The sequence below is a fragment of the Schistocerca nitens genome, chromosome 12 (genome assembly GCF_023898315.1).
Source record: "Schistocerca nitens isolate TAMUIC-IGC-003100 chromosome 12, iqSchNite1.1, whole genome shotgun sequence".
Lineage (NCBI taxonomy): Eukaryota > Metazoa > Arthropoda > Insecta > Orthoptera > Acrididae > Schistocerca > Schistocerca nitens.
Genome location: NC_064625.1, coordinates 169,051,960 through 169,074,937, shown reverse-complemented (window position 1 = coordinate 169,074,937; position 22,978 = coordinate 169,051,960). Strand labels below are relative to the sequence as shown.

General features: G+C 45.4%; 1 protein-coding gene across 1 annotated transcript in view; it reads left to right on the top strand.

The window, feature by feature from the left end:
* LOC126214984 (putative mediator of RNA polymerase II transcription subunit 12) overlaps positions 1 to 22,978 on the top strand; it is a 137,384-nt gene that overhangs the window by 90,844 nt on the left and 23,562 nt on the right. Inside the window, exon 6 of the mRNA XM_049941615.1 lies at positions 6,241 to 6,429. Within this exon, the coding sequence (XP_049797572.1) occupies positions 6,241 to 6,429 (189 nt within the window). The remainder of the gene's footprint in view (positions 1 to 6,240; positions 6,430 to 22,978) is intronic.

Here is a 22,978-nt window from a genome sequence, read left to right as displayed (position 1 = left end):
TTAATCACACTATGTGAGCGTGGAAGTAGTTGCCAGTGGGTAACTGATGAAAACGAATTAAATCTCTTTCAACAAATGGAAATTTTATTCCTGAAAGCCCTTTTTTTTGTTTGAAACAGATTTAAAATTATAATCTCAAAGCACCCTCAAAATATCAAGTTACAGTTGTATTCAGAGGCAGAAAGAACAAATATTGACAGTATGAGCTTTCGGGCTGAGATCCTTGCCCCTCCCTTTTGACCCGGCCGTAGTCACGATCGCTCATACCAACCTCTGAAAGACTACGCTGGTGCAAATCTGCAGCACACCAGATTACTTTAAACTAAGAGTTTTAACAACTCACGCAAACACATAAACTATGCACCCCGTAAGAGGGATGGAAATGGTGCAAAACACTAACAATTAAAATATTAACCTTGCCACCGAAGGTGCGACTTGATTTTAACTTCTAAGAAAAGTCTTACGGTGGAAGGGTGGCAACTTTATATGCTAAAATTATTATATAAATAAAGACGCATGACATGCAGTCTTACATAAAATACACAAACATGCTCTACATTACACATATACCGCCTCTCAAGATGACAGGCAAGATAAAACATACTTCAGGAATTCGGCCGTTACACTTCAAGCAATAAATTCGTTAACACCGAATCCGACAAACATGACAGGGGCAGCTATTAACGTACGGCAGACCGACAGACAGACAGACAGACACTAACTGCCTAACAAATCCGGACGAGAGACAGACGAGCAAGCTGGGGACGAGAGACTGACCAAGAAAACAAGTAGTATTTAACACGTGCATGAAACAACATATCACGAATCACTTACCTACTAATAAACTGCGATGTCTGGCGAAGACCTGGCGCAGCACCCCCCAAATCGCTCTCCCGAACCGTCCGCTGCCAGCCGCTTCAACGGACGCAGGAAGGCGCGCCGATCTCCCGTCTCACGGCGTCGCAGCTCGCGCCAGCAAGACCGACGTCGTGGGTTGACTCCTGTTGCTCTCGTGTCGGCCGCGAAGCCACTACCCCTCGCTATACGGCGCGGCCCACTTGACTCACGTGGGGACCTCGCATGCGCCGACGCTCAAGGCGGACAAGTCATCTCGTGTCTCAGTGCGCGACCGACCAACCGACCGATCCAACGGCCAATGACCATTGCCTGAACAAAACTCGAGCAGAGTAGCGGCCTAACACATACTAGCACAACGTTAACAGCGTTAACAGCGTTAAATAAAATGGGTGACAGGCCGTCTCCCTGTCTCACTCCTGTCTTGATTTCGAAAGATTCTGAGATTTCGCCCATGATCTTCACTTTTGACTTTGTATTTGTTAATGTTTCCTGAATTAGTTTTCTGGTCTCACTTCTTCTAGTATATTAAAAAGTGTTTCTCTGTCTATGGAATCGTAAGCCTTCTTGAAATCAACAAATGTTACTGTGGTGTTTCTGGACTTTCTCGTTGTTAATAATGTTCTCAGACACCAGATCTGCCCACTGCATGATCTTCCCTTCCTGAACCCTCCTTGGTAGTCTCCGATCTGTGGATCTATCTGAGGTTCTAGTCGATTTAACACAGCTTTTGATAGAATTTTGTATGCCACCGGCAGTAACGAAATTCCTCTATAGTTATTAGGGTCTGTTTTGTCTCCTTTCTTGTGGAGGGGGTGTATTAGGGCTGACTTCCATTCTTCTGGTATCTTTTCTGTTTCCCAGATGTTTTTGATTATACTATGAATTTTGGGTGTAATGGTTTCATGGTCTAATTTCCAGATTTCCGCAATCAGTCCATCTTCACCTGGTGCTCTGTTATTTTTCAATGATTTTATTATTTTCACGATTTCTTCATATGTTGGGGGTTCGGAGTCCCGGTTGGGTTCTGGGTTTGTAAACTGTAATCTCTGTTTTGGTTTATCACAGTTAAGTAACGTGTCAAAGTATCTGGCCAATATTTCACAGTTTTTCTGCGCATTTGTCTCCAGTGTTCCATCTTATCTTTTGAAGCATAAGCTTGGTGGCTGGTATCCTGTCATATTTTCTCGGAATGCTCTGTAAACATTTCGTGTGTTGTTTCTGGTGAAGTCCTCTTCTATTTCCTTCAACCTGCTGTTTTCGTAACGTATTTTTTCTCTTCGGATTATTTTTGAAGTGTTTTTCTGTATCCTGTATAAGTCCTCCCATTTTTCTTGTGTTTAATGGCTGTTAAATTTTTTCCAGGCTTGTATTCTGTCTTCTATGGCCCTGTCGCATGTCATGTTCCACCATCGATGTTTCCTTTTTCTCGGTGGCTGCCCCAATTTTATCAGTTCTTTTATTTTTTCTGACAGTTCTGTCCAGTTGTTGCTATTGATTTTCGTAATTTCATTTATTATTTCTTTCTTGTTTATTTTTAGGTACTCTGGATCTGTTCTGAAAGGTCTGTTGGTTCTCTTGATTTGTCTATTGGGTATAAATTTTACTTTAATTTGGAGACGGTGATGATCAGATTCGAAAACTCCTTTCCTTGTTCTTATGTTCGTTATTTCTCTGATGTTTTTTGTGGATATTGCTACGTCGTCTATCTGAAATTCTCCTAGAGCATGGTTGGGGGATTTCCAAGTTACAAGTTTTCAGTGTGGTTTCTGGAATTGCGTTGACATGATTTTCAGATCAAAATTTCTGCAGAAGTTTATCAAGTTCTCTCCATTTTTGTTTGTTCTCATGTGGGCCGTGTGTTTCCTTGTCCTGTCTCGGAATTTTCTGTCCTTGCCTAACTGGGCATTGAAGTCTCCTAGTAACACTTTTATGTGATTCTTGGGGATTTTGCTGGTAGTTTCTTCCAGATCTTCCCGGAATTCCTCTATCATCTCTGGGTTCTTCTTGTTATAATTGTTTGCGGGGGCATGTCCATTGATTAACGTATAGGCTTTGTTTCCAGATCTTATCGTGAGTGTCGACATTTTTTCTGATTTTGAGGTGAAATCTATTATGGAGTCCAGTGTCGATTTATGTACTACAAAACCAGTTCCGAAGAGTTTGCGATTTCTTCCTGGGATGGTTATGGCTGGTTTCCCCTTATATATTCTGTAATTTTCAGAATCAAAGTGGTTCTCATCTGCAAATCGTGTTTCCTGTATTGCCATACCTTTGATGTTGTATTTATCCATGGCGTTTGTTAATTGTTTCAGTTTACCTGGCCTCAGTAGTGTGTTGGTGTTGAGTGTTCTCATGTAAAATACTTTCTTCATCTTGAGGGTTTTTGAGAGGCTCCGATTCTTCTCTTCGTGACATGCCTGATCCCCTGGAATCCGATGATCACGTCTATTACCCAGTCTTACTTACTGGGGCCCAGGGAAGTGGATTCTTTCCCGTTGTTCTGTCATGATTATTGGTTTGTGTTGAGGTATTGGTGGTGAAATCACGAAGGATCTCACATAATTTCGACTGGAGTTTTGAGTTCCATAAGATTAACTTACAGCCGAGCTCACAGAGCCAACAGACGCTGACCAGAGTACCGGTGGCTGCCACGCAGACGTGTCTGGATTTTGGGGCTTCGCATGTAACCCTATGCAGGGGCCCTCACAGGGTGCTACCATCTGGAGCCAGATGGACCCAGATTTTTTTTTACGAGGTGTTACTCCTCCCCCTCCTCCTTCCTCATCACTTGTGAGATGAGGCCCCGGGCTTGGGACCGGCAGTGGTTGAATATATATATATATATATACTGATCTTACCTCATATGAGGTAATATGATGTTGATATTACCTCACATATACACTCCTGGAAATTGAAATAAGAACACCGTGAATTCATTGTCCCAGGAAGGGGAAACTTTATTGACACATTCCTGGGGTCAGATACATCACATGATCACACTGACAGAACCACAGGCACATACACACAGGCAACAGAGCATGCACAATGTCGGCACTAGTACAGTGTATATCCACCTTTCGCAGCGATGCAGGCTGCTATTCTCCCATGGAGACGATCGTAGAGATGCTGGATGTAGTCCTGTGGAACGGCTTGCCATGCCATTTCCACCTGGCGCCTCAGTTGGACCAGCGTTCGTGCCGGACGTGCAGACCGCGTGAGACGACGCTTCATCCAGTCGCAAACATGCTCAATGGGGGACAGATCCGGAGATCTTGCTGGCCAGGGTAGTTGACTTACACCTTCTAGAGCACGTTGGGTGGTACGGGATACATGCGGACGTGCATTGTCCTGTTGGAACAGCAAGTTCCCTTGCCGGTCTAGGAATGGTAGAACGATGGGTTCGATGACGGTTTGGATGTACCGTGCACTATTCAGTGTCCCCTCGACGATCACCAGTGGTGTACGGCCAGTGTAGGAGATCGCTCCCCACACCATGATGCCGGGTGTTGGCCCTGTGTGCCTCGGTCGTATGCAGTCCTGATTGTGGCGCTCACCTGCACGGCGCCAAACACGCATACGACCATCATTGGCACCAAGGCAGAAGCGACTCTCATCGCTGAAGACGACACGTCTCCATTCGTCCCTCCATTCACGCCTGTCGCGACACCACTGGAGGCGGGCTGCACGATGTTGGGGCGTGAGCGGAAGACGGCCTAACGGTGTGCGGGACCGTAGCCCAGCTTCATGGAGACGGTTGCGAATGGTCCTCGCCGATACCCCAGGAGCAACAGTGTCCCTAATTTGCTGGGAAGTGGCGGTGCGGTCCCCTACGGCACTGCGTAGGATCCTACGGTCTTGGCGTGCATCCGTGCGTCGCTGCGGTCCGGTCCCAGGTCGACGGGCACGTGCACCTTCCGCCGACCACTGGCGACAACATCGATGTACTGTGGAGACCTCACGCCCCACGTGTTGAGCAATTCGGCGGTACGTCCACCCGGCCTCCCGCATGCCCACTATACGCCCTCGCTCAAAGTCCGTCAACTGCACATACGGTTCACGTCCACGCTGTCGCGGCATGCTACCAGTGTTAAAGACTGCGATGGAGCTCCGTATGCCACGGCAAACTGGCTGACACTGACGGCGGCGGTGCACATATGCTGCGCAGCTAGCGCCATTCGACGGCCAACACCGCGGTTCCTGGTGTGTCCGCTGTGCCGTGCGTGTGATCATTGCTTGTACAGCCCTCTCGCAGTGTCCGGAGTAAGTATGGTGGGTCTGACACAGCGGTGTCAATGTGTTCTTTTTTCCATTTCCAGGAGTGTATATTGATCTTGCCTCATATGAGGTAAGATCAAGTTCTATGGTTTCCCATTTTATTCTCGTCATTGGGAGCAGCAAGAGAAACGTGCAACTTGGTTTAAAACAGGTGGTCACTGTTTCTGTGTGGGTGACAGACATGGCAGCACTGTATGGCAAACATGGCCGATATATATATATATATATATATATATATATATATATATATATATATATATATATATATATGTGTGTGTGTGTGTGTGTGTGTGTGTGTACCTTGCACTTGTAAGTTGCTACCGATCGCTTGCCCACGTGAATAACTCATGTAAGAAAGTCCCCTCCCCCCCTCCCGAATGATGCCTTCTCTTCCTACACGTATCCCTCCTATCAACTATGATCCTCACGTCCCTCCCTCAGCCCATTTCCTGGGCTCCCTCTCCGCCCCTTCCATCCTGTTTTTTCTCCACCTACATACTCCTCCACTCCATTCTCTCCCCCTGAGACCTTTTTTTCCCCCGTCTCCACTTTCTTCCTCACTCCATTCTCGCGTCTGTCCTGCTCACCCCCTTTTTCTGTGCCCTCTCCCTCCACCGGCTCCAACCTCCTCCCCCCCCCCCACCAATAACCTTATGCCTTCGTACTCTATCGTGTAGTGTTTTCTGTGAGTGTTCAGTGTCGTGCATCGCCTTTTCAAAGTGTTGGAAACAGAAACCAGACTGTCGCTGTTTTTTTTTCTATAAACTGTTCCCTCCTATCACCTAAGTGTTTTTAATCAGCATCATTGACCCCTTTGTTTTTTTTGCGTTTTCTTCACAACGTTTTTGGCCATGTACCAGTTTAAAACAGTCACCGTTTCAATACCTCTTTTTATTGGTATAGCTCCTCATTATGGTTTTTTTTTTTTTTAATTTTATCTATAGGCTGCAAAGCGGCGTATTACGCTGCTGACTACTCTGGGCGCGGGAGGGGGGGGGGGGGGGGCGATCGAAATACAATAAAGAAAAAATGTCTCATTCAAGGCGACACAGGGTAACATAGACTGCGGCGATTAGCGTGACGTGTGTGTGTGACGGTGTTCTCCAGGCGCCGCTGGTGGCGGCGTTCACGCTGCACCACGACCTGACCGGCCTGCCGCAGAGCGTGGAGCCGCTGGTGGAGGCTCCAGTGGCGTCTCCGATCGCCTTCCAGCAGCAGCTGCTGGCCGTGCACCAGCGCCACGTCTTCCTCAAGCAGCAGCGCCAGAAGATAGACGAGCTGGAGAGGCAGCGGCAGGTGCGTCTAACATCCACTGTCCGTTACTGTATACAGCTGGAGCAGGTTTTGCTACAGTTAACCTTAGCGTGCAATTACAGGCTGCGTATTCCAAGCCATTTCACGTGGTGATGAATTTGCTATGTTATCCAGCTTCAGATGCTACACTACTGGCCATTAACATTGCTACACTAAGAAGGTGACCTGCTACAGACGCGAAATTTAACCGACAGCAAGAACATGCTGTGATATACAAATGATTAGGTTTTCAGAGCATTCACACAAGGTTGGCGCCGGTGGCGACACCTACAACGTGCTGACATGAGGAAAGTTTCCTACCGATGTCTCATACACAAACAGCAGTGGACCGGCGTTGCCTGGTGAAACGTTGTTGTGATGCCTCTTGTAAGGAATGGCTCTGAGCACTATGCGACTTAACTTCTGAGGTCATCAGTCGCCTAGAACTTAGAAATAATTAAACCTAACTAACCTAAGGACATCACACACATCCATGCCCGAGGCAGGATTCGAACCTGCGACCGTAATGGTCGCTCGGTTCCGGACTGTAGCGCCCAGAACCGCACGGCCACTCCGGCCGGCTCGTGTAAGGAGGAGAAATGCGTACCATCACGTTTCCGACTTTGATAAAGGTCGGATTGCAGCCTATCGCGATTGCGGTTTCTCGTATCGCGACATTGCTGCTCGCGTCGGTCGAGATCCAATGACTGTTAGCAGAATATGGAATCGGTCGGTTCAGGAGGGTAATACGGAACGCCGTGTTGGATCCCAACGGCCTCGTATCACTAGCAGTCGAGATGACAGGCTGTAACGGATCGTGCAGCCACGTCTCAATCCCTGAGTCAACAGATGGGGACGTTTGCAAGACAACAACCATCTGCACGAACAGTTCGACGACGTTTGCAGCACCATGGACTATCAGCTCGGAGACCGTGGCTGTGGTTACCTTTGACGCTGCATTACAGACAGGAACGCCTGCGATGGTGTAATCGACGACGAACCTGGGGGCACGAATGGCAAAAAGTCATTCTTTCGGATGAATCCAGGTTCTGTTTACAGCATCATGATGGTCGCATCCGTGTTTAGCGACATCGCGGTGAACGCACATTGGAAGCGTGTATTCGTCATCGCCATACTGGCGTATCACCCGGCGTGATGGTATGCGGTGCCATTGGTTACACGTCTCGGTCACCTCTTGTTCGCATTGACGGCACTTTGAACAGTGGACGTTACATTTCAGATGTGTTACGACCCGTGGCTCTACCCTTCATTCGATCCCTGCGAAACCCTACATTTCAGCACGATATAGCACGACCGCATGTTGCAGGTCCTGTACGGGCGTTTCTGGATACAGAAAATGTTCGACTGCTGCCCTGGCCAGCACATTCTCCAGCTCTCTCACCAATTGTAAACGTCTGGTCAATGGTGGCCGAGCAACTGGCTCGTCACAATACGCCAGCCACTACTCTTGATGAACAGAAGTATCGCGTTGAAGCTGCATGGGCAGCTGTACCTGTACACGCCATCCAAGCTCTCTTTGACTAAATGCCCAGGCGTATGAAGGCCGTTATTACGGCCAGAGGTGTTTGTTCTGGGTACTGATTTGTCAGGATCTATGCACCCATATTGCGTGAAAATGTAATCACATGTCAGTTCTAGCATAAAATATTTGTCTAATGAATACCCGTTTATTATCTGCATTTCTTCTTGGTGTAGCAATTTTAATGGCCAGTAGTGTACTTTACACAGTCAACTATAAAATTAGCGCCTGACAACTACTTTGGCACTCCGCTGCAGACTGAAAATCTCATTCTGGTAACTACATTGGCAGTCAAATAGCGATAAGTGGATTATATAAAAAATATTTCCAGCTGGCTACTGAGGAATTTGTTGATTCTGTACTTTAGCCCAATTTCGATGTAAGTGCTGTTTCCTAGTAAAACCTGAAATTGATAGGAACAGTATAGATATCACCCACGTAGAGGTAGTTTCAGTAAAAAAGTGTTTGGCAGTTTTAATTCGTTCTAGGTTTTCTTTACGTACAGGCGTATTCCACCTTTGTGTGGTCGTTGTTTGCCATCCTTATCTGTTGTGAAACGTTAGTTATTTAAGTAATTTTGACAGTTGGTTTGAAGTTTAATAGCTATTTAACGTACTCCAAAGATGGTGTGTGTTTACATTTATTTATATTTATCACATATAATGTTCATGCTGTCGTCTATAATTGTATGTGTGTAATCTTTTGGTTTCATTCTTTACGGCTTATCGTTTTAGAAGGTCAATAAAATTTTCTAGTGTTTGTGTTTTAGGTCTTTCTGTTCGTCTAAAATATTCTGCAGTTGATTCTGCATGTGTACGTAAATTTCAGTTTCTTCTCAAGCATTAATGGTTATGCCTTTCGGAATTTTGTGTAATATTTAGAGCTCAGCTTCTATATTTTCTGATTTGTGATACACTTGACAGAATTTTGCACGATATACTTCAGAAGGTTATCGAACAATTTTATCAATCAATGCCAAGCCGAATAACTATTTGCACAAGGGGCAGGGGTGAACCAATGCGTAACTGACTTAATGAATTTGTGACGTTGTTTCTCTTTACATTTTATGAAATTGTAATCAGTTTCGCTACATCTACCGATTTCCGTCCTTTTTCGATTTTTTCTTCGGTGTACGTCGTCTTTCTTTTTCTTTATTGTCTTTGAGTGTATTATAAGTGGCAACTGACCCTTAACATAGACAAATGTAATGTATTGCGAATACATAGAAAGAAGGGCCCTTTATTGTATGATTATATGATAGCAGAACAAACACTGGTAGCAGTTACTTCTGTAAAATATCTGGGAGTATGCGTACGGAACGATTTGAAGTGGAATGATCATATAAAATTAATTGTTGGTAAGGCGGGTGCCAGGTTGAGATTCATTGGGAGAGTCCTTAGAAAATGTAGTCCATCAACAAAGGAGGTGGCTTACAAAACACTCGTTCGACCTATGCTTGAGTATTGCTCATCAGTGTGGGATCCGTACCAGGTCGGGTTGACGGAGGAGATAAAGAAGATCCGAAGAAGAGCGGCGCGTTTCGTCACAGGGTTATTTGGTAAGCGTGATAGCGTTACGGAGATGTTTAGCAAACTCGAGTGACAGAATCTGCAAGAGAGGCGCTCTGCATCGCGGTGTAGCTTGCTGTCCAGGTTTCGAGAGGGTGCGTTTCTGGATGAGGTATCGAATATATTGCTTCCCCCTACTTATACCTCCCGAGGAGATCACGAATGTAAAATTAGAGAGATTCGAGCGCGCACGGAGGCTTTCCGGCAGTCGTTCTTCCCGCGAACCATACGCGACTGGAACAGGAAAGGGAGGTAATGACAGTGGCACGTAAAGTGCCCTCCGCCACACACCGTTGGGTGCCTTGCGTAATATAAATGTAGATGTAGATGTAGATAAGGCTGATCAAAAAGTTTCCGTTTGAGGGTGTTGCTGCAGCGTATATACAATGTAGCGGGACTCCGTTGCTAGTGTATAATCACCGACATGAAGTCAAAGGATTAATGTCTTTCCAATGTTCATGTGGTATATGCAGAAATGTGAACTACGGCAACTTTATTAGCAAATGTGTCCAGAGAGGACCGACATGCTGTTAGTCATTTCTTGGCCGCTGAAGGGTAAACATAGGCAGACGTGCTCTGGAGAATGAAGAATAAATTTGGGGAAGCATGTCTGTCGAAAACTACTGTTGTGGAACGGTGCGCCAAGTTCCGTGCTGGTCCGGTTCGACACAAGACTCTGGTTGGTCTGGAAGGCCAGCCTCATCCACTGCAGACAGCAAGACGTCTGCAGCTGAGGATGCGATACGGGAGGGTCAGCGCAAAACCATCCAACCACTAGCAAAGGATCTCGACATCAGCGCGCTACACATTATCTGGCAGAAGATATGCTACCATAAGATCTGCAGCCAGTAGATAACTCTGAGGGGTGAATGCCGAACGAAAAGTAAGCGAGTTGGCAGTTTGCCTGAAGCACCTCGTGCTTTTCAATATTGAAGGCAACACGTATCGTGAGCACCTCGCTACAGGCGACGACAGCTGGTGCCACCCTGGGAACCGGAGTCAACAGTACTACACTACTGGCCATTAAAGTTGCTACACCACGAATAAATGCACATGAAAAACGGCAATTCATTGGACAAATATATTATACTAGAAATGACGTGTGATTACATTTTCACGCAATTTGGGTGCATAGATGTGATTACGTAGGCTTTCCCGGCGTAATACGTCTTGGAAGTCTCTTCGGGTTTGCTGCCGGATCCTAAAATCAACTTGACTCGATATTTCGGCGATGCAACTGGTCGCCATCTTCAGGAAAATGCTGCTTATGCTGATGAGTCCCGCTGAGAACTGACGCCAGGCTGCAAATCGAGGTCCTATATAGGCCACCGTTCAGTACACGGCGCGTGCGCCGCCCATCACGGTTGCTGCTTTCCAAGACAGGGAGGTGGCGCCACCCTTAGTGAAACACTGCTGGCAACGATATATCGCACTCAGGGCCGCACCGAAGAACGTTCAGTTTTGATGCGAGATAATACAGGATTCCACGTCTTGCTAAGAGGAAACCCATTGTCTCTGTTGATTAAATTATCAGCCAACCTGATTTCAATCGCCTCTTTATAGACACTGTTCGAAAAACCGGAAATGATGGCAACCACAACAGTTTCCTCAAATTTCATTTTGTGTCCCTCATTTAGGCAGTGTCCTGCTACCGCCGATTTTTTCCGGCTGTTGTAGCCTCGTAAGACGACGATGTTCCACACACCTGTCATGCACTGTGCGAATAGAACGGCCAACGTAAGCTTTCCCACATTGACACGGAATTTTGAACACCCCGGGTTTCCTAAGCCCCGAATCATCCTTCACAGAGCCGAGCAGAGCCCTAATCTTAGAAGGTGGACGGAACACACTCTTTATGTTAAAATTCCTCAAAATTCGTCCAATCTTAAACGATAAGCCTCTTGCATAAGGAAGAAAGGCCACAGATCTATGTTCCTCTTCGTACACCTCCGGAGATGGTCCAAACTCCATAGCCCGACGAATCTGCTTCTCGGTGTATCCATTTTCCTTAAAAACAGTCATCAAATGCTCAAGTTCTTGGGTTAAGCTGTGCCCAACGGCAACATTTTTGAACAGAATGACGGAGTGGCTGTGGGTAGTCCTTTGTCACCCATAGTCGCCAACTTACTTATGGAGGACTTCGAGGCCATGGCACTGAGGACTTCAGCTTTGCAACCAACGTGCTTCTGGAGATACGTGGACGATAACTTTTTCGTCTGGCCGCATGGACGTGATGCTCTTAACAGATTTTTGGGCCATTTCAACTGTCTTCATCCCCGTATCAAATTTACTATGCAGGTTGAAAATGGTTGGATGCTTCCATTTTTAGACGTAATAGTTTACAAAAACCAGATGGAACTTTGGGACACAGTGTTCACCGAAAGCCGACACACACAGATTGGTATCTGCATCCTAAGAGTTGTCATCCACCACACCAACGTAGTGGCGTCCTTAGGACTTTGGTACGGAGAGCATATGCCATTTCCGACGCAGGCAGCTTAACCCAAGAACTTGAGCATTTGATGACTGTTTTTAAGGAAAATGGGTACACCGAGAAGCAGATTCGTCGGGTTATGGAGTTTGGACCATCTCCGGAGGTGTACGAAGAGGAACATAGATCTGTGGCCTTTCTTCCTTACGCTGGAGGCTTATCGTTTAAGATTGGACGAATTTTAAGGAATGTTAACATAAAGAGTGTGTTCCGTCCACCTTCTAAGATTAGGGCTCTGCTCGGCTCTGTGAAGGATGATTCGGGGCTTAGGAAACCCGGGGTGTACAAAATTCCGTGTCAATGTGGGAAAGCTTACGTTGGCCGTTCTATTCGCACAGCACATGACAGGTGTCTGGAACATCGCCGTCATACGAGGCTACAACAGCCGGAAAAATCGGCGGTAGCAGGACACTGCCCAAATGAGGGACACAAAATGAAATTTGAGAAAACTGTTGTGGTTGCCATCATTTCCGGTTTTTGGAACAGTGTCTATAAACAGGCGATTGAAATTAGGTTGGCTGATAATTTAATGCCCCCCATGAACGATGGACCTTGCCGTTGGTGGGGAGGCTTGTGTGCCTCAGCGATACAGATGGCCGTACCGTAGGTGCAACCACAACGGAGGGGTATCTGTTGAGAGGCCAGATAAACGTGTGGTTCCTGAAGAGGGGCAGCAGCCTTTTCAGTAGTTGCAGGCGCTACAGTCTGGATGATTGACTGATCTGGCCTTGTAACTTTAACCAAAATGGGCCTTGCTGTGCTGGTACTGCGAACGGCTGAAAGCAAGGGGAAACTACGGCCGTAATTTTTCCCCAGGGCATGCAGCTTTACTGTATGATTAAATGATGATGACGTCCTCTTGGGTAAAATATTCCCGAGGTAAAATAGTCCCCCATTCGGATCTCCGGGCGGGGACTAAACAGGACGTCGTTATCAGGAGAAAGAAAACTGGCGTTCTGCGGATCGGAGCGTGGAATGTTAGATCCCTTAATCGGGCAGGTAGGTTAGAAAATTTAAAAAGGGAAATGGATAGGTTAAAGTTACATATAGTGGGAATTAGTGAAGTTCGGTGGCAGGAGGAACAAGACTTTTGGTAAGGTGAATACAGGGTTATAAATACAAAATCAAATAGGGGTAACGCAGGAGTAGGTTTAATAATGAATAAAAAATAGGAGTGCGGGTAAGCTACTACAAACAGCATAGTGAACGCATTATTGTGGCCAAGATAGACACAAAGCCCACACCTACTACAGTAGTACAAGTTTATATGCCAACTAGCTCTGCAGATGATGAAGAAATAGATGAAATGTATGATGAGATAAAAGAAATTATTCAGGTAGTGAAGGGAGACGAAAATTTAATAGTGATGGGTGACTGGAATTCGTCAGTAGGAAAAGGGAGAGAAGGAAACATAGTAGGTGAATATGAATTGGGGGGAAGAAATGAAAGAGGAAGCCGTCTGGTAGAATTTTGCACAGAGCAGAAATCAATCATAGCTAACACTTGGTCCAAGAATCATAAAAGAAGGTTGTATACATGGAAGAATCCTGGAGATACTAAAAGGTATCAGATAGATTATATAATGGTAAGACAGAGATTTAGGAACCAGGTCTTAAATTGTAAGACATTTCCAGGGGCAGCTGTGGACTCTGACCACAATCTATTGGTTATGAACCGTAGATTAAAACTGAAGAAACTACAAAAAGGTGCTAATTTAAGGAGATGGGACCTGGATAAACTGAAAGAACCAGAGGTTGTACAGAGTTTCAGGGAGAGCATAATGGAGCAATTGACAGGAATGGGGGAAAGAAATACAGTAGAAGAAGAATGGGTAGCTCTGAGGGATGAAGTAGTGAAGGCAACAGAGGATAAAGTAGGTAAAAAGACGAGGGCTAATAGAAATCCTTGGGTAACAGAAGAAATATTGAAGTTAATTGATGAAAGGAGAAAATATAAAAATGCAGTAAATGAAGCAGGCAAAAAGGAATGCAAACGTCTCAAAAATGAGATCGACAGGAAGTGCAAAATGGCTAAGCAGGGATGGCTAGAAGACAAATGTAAGGATGTAGAGGCTTATCTCACGAGGGGTAAGATAGATACTGCCTACAGGAAAATTAAAGAGACCTTTGGAGAGAAGAGAACCACTTGTATGAATATCAAGAGCTCAGATGGAAACCTAGTTCTAAGCAAAGAAGGGAAGGTAGAAAGGTGGAAGGAGTATATAGAGGGTTTATACAAGGGCGATGTACTTGAGGACAATATTATGGAAATGGAAGAAGATGTAGATGAAGACGAAATGGGAGATAAGATCCTGAGTGAAGAGTTTGACTGAGCACTGAAAGACCTGAGTCGAAACAAGGCCCCGGGAGTAGACAACATTCCATTAGAACTACTGATAGCCTTGGGAGAGCCAGTCTTGACAAAACTCTACCATCTGGTGAGAAAGATATATGAGACATGCGAAATACCCTCAGATTTCAAGAAGAATATAATAATTCCAATCCCAAAGAAAGCAGGTGTTGACAGATGTGAAAATTACCGAACTATCAGTTTAATAAGTCACAGCTGCAAAATACTAACGTGAATTCTTTACAGACGTATGGAAAAACTGGTAGAAGCGGACCTCGGGGAAGATCAGTTTGGATTCCGTAGAAATGTTGGAACACGTGAGGCAATACTAACCTTACGACTTATCTTAGAAGAAAGATTAAGAAAAGGCAAACCTACGTTTCTAGCATTTGTAGACTTAGAGAAAGCTTTTGACAACGTTAACTGGAATACTCTCTTTCAAATTCTGAAGGTGGCAGGGGTAAAATACAGGGAGCGAAAGGCTATTTACAATTTGTACAGAAACCAGATGGCAGTTATAAGAGTGGAGGGGCATGAAAGGGAAGCAGTGGTTGGGAAAGGAGTGAGACAGGGTTGTAGCCTCTCCCCGATGTTATTCAAAAAAATGGCTCTGAGCACTATGGGACTCAACATCTTAGGTCATAAGTCCCCTAGAACTTAGAACTACTTAAACCTAACTAACCTAACATCACACACACCCATGCCCGAGGCAGGATTCGAACCTGCGACCGTAGCAGTCCCGCGGTTCCGGACTGCAGCGCCAGATGTTATTCAATCTGTATATTGAGCAAGCAGTAAAGGAAACAAAAGAAAAATTCGGAGTAGGTATTAAAATCCGTGGACGTCAATAATTAGAAAACAAATAATCATGTTCCTTGCTGGACGATGTAACTGGCACAGCAAAAGTTCCGACAAACCACTATGGAGCACTCTTGTTGTGAACGCTAACTTTGTCCTGAACATGGATAAAGAAAAAGTTAGTGTTTGTAGCTGCAATCACCAAAACGATGACAAATTGCAGCTGTGCTCGCTGAGCCACCATATTCTACTGCCCAGGGGCATGGAGTCTCGGCTCAAGAGCGGTGGTGGACAGTGGATTGTGGACTGGACCCTCGCAGCGGCGGTGACTCCGGTGACGTTCATTGCTTCCGGGCTGGCGATATTTCCGCCTTGTGCTGCCCGAGAGCGAGCTTAAACCCTCGGTGTGAGGACAGCTACATCTGCTCGGCTGGGTCGCGGAAGCAGAATATAGTCCCGATGGGCGCACACCGGCACTGTCTGCGCTCTACGATTGACATTTCGATACAGCCGCCAGCGTCACCCTCTGATGGCCTCCTACATCTACATCTACAAACATACTCCGCAATTCACCATACGGTGCGTGGCGGAGGTTACCTCGTACCGCAACTAGCATCTTCTCTCCCAGTTCAACTCCCAAACAGAACGAGGGAAAAATGACTGCCTATATGCCTCTGTACGAGCCCTAATCTCTCTCATCTTCATGGTCTTTCCGCGAAATGTAAGTTGGCGACAGTAAAATTGTACTGCAGTCAGCCTCAAATGCTGGTTCTCTAAATTTCGTCAGTAGCGATTCACGAAAAGAACGCCTCCTTTCTTCCAGACACCCCCACCCGAGTTCCTGAAGCATTTCCGTAACACTCGCGTGATGATCAAACCTACCAGTAACAAATCTAGCAGCCCGCCTCTGAATTGCTTCTATCTCCTTCCTCAATCCGACCTGATAGGGATCCCAAACGCTCGAGCAGTACTCAAGAATAGGTCGTATTAGTGTTTTATAAGCGGTCTCCTTCACAGATGAACCACATCTTCCCAAAATTCTACCAATGAACCGAAGACGACTATCCGCCTTCTCCACAACTGCCATTACATGCTTGTCCCACTTCATATCGCTCTGCAATGTTACGCCCAAATATTTAATCGACGTGACTGTGTCAGGGGCTACACTACTAATGGAGTATTCAAACATTACGGGATTCTATTTCCTATTCATCTGCATTAATTTACATTTATCTATATTTAGAGTTAGCTGCCATTCTTTACACCAGTCACAAATCCTGTCCAAGTCATCTTGTATCCTCCTACAGTCACTCATCGACGACACCTTCCCGTACACCACAGCATCGTCAGCAAACAGCCGCACATTGCTATCCACCCTATCCAAAAAACCATTTTTATATATATAGAAAACAACAGCGGACATACCACACTTCCCTGGGGCACTCCAGATGATACCCTCACCTCCGATGAACACTCACCATCGAGGACAACGTACTGGGTTCTATTACTTAACAAGTCTTCGAGCCACTCACATATTTGGGAACCAATCCCATATGCTCGTACCTTAGTTAGGAGTCTGCAGTGGGGCACCGAGTCAAACGCTTTCCGGAAGTCAAGGAATATGGCATCCGTCTGATACCCCTCATCCATGGTTCGCAAGACATCATGCGAAAAAAGGGCGAGTTGCTTTTCGCAGGAGCGATGCTTTCTAAAGCCGTGCTGCTTGCCGACTTCTTGGGGCAGCTGCGGTTCGAGTAGAGCCACAAGTGTTTGAGATGTGCTGCCGGCAGACATTCGGCCGCTGGTGTTCAGTGGTAGGCGAGCTGCAGCAAAGAGCGTCGTCGATGCACTGGTGTCACTTCACCATGATCTTTGAGTACTGCGGCCCAAACTTACATCTACATCTACATCCTACATCTATATCCATACTCCGCAAGTCACCCGACGGTGTGTGGCAGAGGGTGCCTTGAGTACCTCTACCGGTTCTCTCTTCTATTCCAGTCTCTTATTGTTCGTGAAAAGAAAGAATGTCGGTATGCCTCTGTGTGGGCTCTAATCTCTCTGATTCTGTCCTCATGGTCTCTTCGCGAGATATACGTAGGAGGGAGCAATATACTGCTTGAGCCCTCGGTGAAGGTATGTTCACGAAGCTTCAACAAAAGCCCATACCGAGCTACTGAGCGTCTCTCTTGCACAGTCTTCCACTGGAGTTTATCTATCATCTCCGTAACACTTTCGCGATTACTAAATGACCCTGTAACGAAGCGCGCTGCTCTCCGTTGGATCTTCTCTATCTCTTCTATCAACCCTACTGGTACGGATCCCACACTGCTGAGCAGTATTCAAGCAGTGGGCGAAAAAGTGTACTGTAACGCACTTCCTTTGTTTTCGGACTGCATTTCCTTAGGATTCTTCCAATGAATCTCAGTCTGGCATCTGCTTTATCGACGATCAACTTTATATGATCATTCCATTTTAAATCACTCCTGATGCGTACTCCCAGATAATTTACGGAATTAACTGCTTCCAGTTGCTGACCTGCTATATTGTAGCTAAATGATAAGGGATCTTTCTTTCTATGTATTCGCAGCACATTACCCTTGTCTACATTGAGATTCAATTCCCATTTCCTGCACCATGCGTCAATTCGCTGCAGATCCTCCTGCATTTCAGTACAATTTTCCATTGTTACAACCTCTCGATATACTACAGCATCATCCGCAAAAAGCCTCAGTGAACTTCCGATGTCATCCATCAGGTCATTTATGTATATTGTGAATAGCAACGGTCCTATGACACTCCCCTGCAGCACACCTGAAATCACTCTTACTTCGGGAGACTTCTCTCCATTGAGAATGACATGCTGCGTTCTGTTATCTAGAAACTCTTCAATCCAATCACACAATTGGTCTGATAGTCCATATGCTCTCACTTTGTTCATTAAACGACTGTGAGGAAGTGTATCGAACGCCTTGCGGAAGTCAAGAAACACGGCATCTAGCTGGGAACCCGTGTCTATGGCCCTCTGAGTCTCGTGGACGAATAGCGCGAGCTGGGTTTCACACGATCGTCTTTTTCGAAACCCATACTGATTTCTACAGAGTAGCTTTCTAGTGTCCAGAAAAGTCATTATACTCGAACATAATACGTGTTCCAAAATTCTACGACTGATCGACGTTAGAGATATATGTCTAGAGTTCTGCACATCTGTTCGACGTCCCTTCTTGAAAACGGGGATGACCTGTGCCCTTTTCCAATCCTATGGAACGCTACGCTCTTCTAGAGACATACGGTACACTGCTGCAAGAAGGGGGGCAAGTTCCTTCGCGTACTCTGTGTAAAATCGAACTGGTATCCCATCAGGTCCAGCGGCCTTTCCTCTTTTGAGCGATTTTAATTGTTTCCCTATCCCTCTGTCGTCTATTACGATATCTACCATTTTGTCATCTGCGCGACAATCTAGAGAAGGAACTACAGTGCAGTCTTCCTAAGTGAAACAGTTTTGGAAAAAGACATTTAGTATTTCGGCCTTTAGCCTGTCATCCTGTATTTCAGTACCATTTTGGTCACAGTGTCTGGACATTTTGTTTTGATCCACCTACCGCTTTGACATAAGACCAAAATTTCTTAGGATTTTCTGCCAAGTCAGTACATAGAACTTTACTTTCGAATTCGTTGAACGCCTCTCGCATAGCCCTCCTCACACTACATTTAGCTTGACGTAATTTTTGTTTTCATGGAACCTGGTGTGTCCATGACTGGGGAACAGTAGTGAACAGCATTGCAGAAATTATGGTGCGCAATTAAGGCGGAACATCCGGGAAAACTGCGTTAAGGGGTGCTACTGCTTCATGGTAACACACATCCCCATATCGCAAATGCTGTAACGCCGAAGTTATGCCACCTCAACTGAGAGACACTCGAGCCCCACCCAACAGTCCTCATCTCTCCAAACGCCGTTATCACGCCTTCGGTGCCTCAAAAAAGGTGTAACGTATTACTATGTTTACGACGTTTCTCATCGATCCATACACGTTATCTCGCATTTCTAGCTGCTTTTCTCACACAAATACAGTAGAGCGTCGATCATCCGAGCGTCGGTGAACCGAACGACCGTGTAACCGGACTGTGTACTCGCTCGTCGCACCTGTTACTCTCCCACCCTACCGTCCATCATCCGCCTCACTCCCAAACCAAGTTTCCCACAGTAGTCGCCGCACGGGGCCACCGCTGGCGGAACATTGCTTCTAATGGGGCCTTCACAAGGCGCTGCTGACCGACCAAGCCGCCAGTCGCTGTGTTTCAACAATCAGCACACTTCTGTCGGCTCGGCACTGGCTGTAGAAGTAGCGGCAGTGTCAGAGCTGTTCACAGCAACAGCTGCGCCAGCTTACAGTTGAGGCGCAGTTTGAAGGATTGCGCGCCCCCCAAGTAAAGCTTCTCACGGTGCAGTCACCTTCTGTTCTCTGTTACGACCACTTGTGTGCTGCTGCGTGGAGAAGTGAACTTGACGATACGAAATGCTTAAACGTAAACGTGTTGTCCTTTCTATGAGGGACAAATACGAGATTATTAAAAGGTTAGAAGAAGGTGAATCTGCAACCACTTTATCCAATGAGTACAAGGTGGGGAAGTCGACAATTACGGATATAAAAGAACAAAAGACGAGCATAGCAAATTTTATAGCTATGCTCGATTCTACTGATGGATCAACAAGCCGTAGAACTATGAATCTCGCCACTAACGCAGATCTAGATGATGCTGTGTACAAGTGATTTACACAAAACAGATCGGATGCAGAACCTATCTCAGGTCCCATTTTGTGTGAGAAGGCAATGCAGTCCAACGAAAGACTTGGAGGGCCTTCGAACTTTAAAGCGAGCACGGGCTGGTTAAAACGCTTCAAGTCAAGACACGGCATTCGTGAGCTTACAATACAGGGAGTAAAACTGTCGGCTGATTATTCAGCAGCTGATTCTTTCAAACTAAGGGACATATTAAGGGAAGAAGACTATGCTCTCGAAAACGTATTACTTTGAAATACTAAAAGAGATGCCTGTTTTTATGAATAAATTTACTGTACAGTACTTCTTTTGGCAAATAAACGTGTACAGTTCGATTATCCGTACAAGCCAGTTTTCCGAACACCGATGTCCCCCAATTACTTCGGATAATCGACGCTCTACTGTAATGATAAAAATTCAGAAATTCAGGGTCGCCACCAGCGCAAGCCCTTCCTAACCATTTAGAAAAAACGGAGCTGGAAAATTATTAGTCTAATTACTTTAATAATTTAATTAAAAGTACACACATTTCTTTAAGCAGCCAGATAAATATCACTCCATGTCGTGCATGAAGCAACTTGATTAATTCAGGAATGGAAATCAGAGTAAGGGGGTAAGATCGACACCAAAGAATTTAGAATTAAATTTTCACTCTACAGCGGAGTGTGCGCTGATATGAAACTTCCTGGCAGATTAAAACTGTGTGCCGGACCGAGACTCAACTCGGGACCTTTGCCTTTCGCGGGCAAGTGTTCTACCAACTGAACTACCCAAGCACGACTCACGCCCCGTCCTCACAGCTTTACTTCTGCCAGTACCTCGTCTCCTACCTTCCAGACTTTACAGAAGCTCTCCTCCGAACCCTGCAGAACTAGTTTGGATGGTAGGAGACGAGGTACTGGCAGAAGTAAAGCTGTGAGGACGGGGCGTGAGTCGTGCTTGGGTAGTTCAGTTGGTAGAGCACTTGCCCGCGAAAGGCAAAGGTCCCGAGTTCGAGTCTCGGTCCGGCACACAGTTTTAATCTGCCAGGAAGTTTCACCAAAAAGTTTATCTCTCACGTAAATTGTTTATTGTAACTAAATATTTGGTTGCATATCCTAACTACACATAACTGGTGTCTGACTCGAAATATTTAAGTAAGAATTACGTGAGAATGAAACAGGGCACGATTTAACCACAGCAAGAAGAAACACAGAAGACGGGGGTGGGAGACAATTATACTATCATCTCCTTTGCATTAATACCATAGAAATATCTCAGTGAGATTAGCATTACGATTCTACACATGCACTATTCTGGACAGAGGTTTAACCAATACACGAAGCTGTGCGATAATTATTGAACATACTACGTGCGTCTGCTGCTTGCAAACGGCCGAACTAGAGCACGCGGTGCATTCTGACTCAAACTGTTGTGCTGCTTTGTAGAAAGCGCACGAAAGAACAGATATTCTTGCAGAAATTGTAGCTCATTAAACAAGCAAACTGTTAAAATGAAGCCTATTGCGGTGCCGTGGTGAACCAGAAGGGTCATTGATTACCAAACACGTGGCACAAAATCGTCACACAAAGACAAAAGCAATTTCCACAAAATATAACATCAAAAATTATTAAAAAAATAACTCGCTTCACACTCTTCAGATAAGCTAAAGTTCTTAAGTATTTCACCAGTTAAACATGACGAAGTCCTAACTCAACCTGCTTCGTATCACCTGAAACCCCCCTTAGGAGCTACGATCCCTACTCACCAAGCATTCACCGAAGAGTGCCCCTTTCTCTCCAGATTACCTAGCTCCCCATGCAGCGGAAGCTACCAGAAGTGTAGCCCTCCGTCACCAGCCTCACCCAAAAAAACAGCCTTCGACACAGCCTTCGACTAAGATGGGTAAACCTCTCTGTTCAGGTATTGGAAACCTACGTTGGTCAACCTGTGCTCTCCCTTGAACGAGAAGCAACATCGTCTGCTCCCAGCAGACGATGACCAATTCAGCGATTCCCACAAAACAAAACCGAAAACCACATTAAAACACACCTATAATATTCAATATGCCTTATTTGAGTGCTCAGTCATTGTGGAAGAGTTCATGAATTGAGCTAAAATCGGGTAGTAAAATGAATAGCTTGTACCGAATTCGACAAGCGTCCTATGAAACGACTTCACAGAGGCGTTTCAAAGGCCTTGAAGGATCGATGATACCTGTTGGTGAAGGAAGTGCAGCAAAAAGTTACAGACTTCTTCACTCACCAGGGCATGGTGTTCTACTAAACAGGTATATTGTAACTACTGTATCTGTGGGATTATTGCCTCAATGAATATGGTGATTTTGCCTCATTGGTATACCATTTCTGGACTGTATGACCTTCGAATGGGACGGTGCGAGTGAGAGTGAAAATTATTATTGAAATATTCCATATACTCTACAAGAAAATAATTTGCAGCTGAAGTGGCCATTATGCGGCACAATGGAAGCCCTTTTCGTGACAGTCACGGACAAACACTTGCTGACATATAGTAACAATAGTGTCTGCGTTTGTTCCTGTACGCACTCATACACCGATATAACAGAATATCTTTCATTACAACCAAATGTTCCTCATTTCCCAAAACAGATATTTTGCGCAGTTTACCTAAACTGCTCTCCATCAGAACTTGCTGTCTCAGAAAATACCACTTACACGAAGAAATACATTTTTCATCTCCTATCGTCACTATTTTTTTCTTGGTTTGGCCCATTGAGAACCACGTGAAGTAACTTAGGTCTTCTTTCCTTCCTTAATCCTTTCTTTCTCGTAGTTTTCCGTTTTTTGTCTATTCTGTTTTCGTCTTTTTTCTGTCAACGTTGTACCTGTCTTTCTCTCTGTTTTTTCCTGGAAGGCCCTGAAACCTTTTACTTTTGCTCTGAACGTTTCCTCAGACATTTCCATTCCCCTCATGTCTACTTTCACTTTTTTGATCCACATCGCTGATTTTTTTGAGCTCCTGTAAAGAAAAGCTAAAAATTTATTTTTCATTTTTTGCTCAT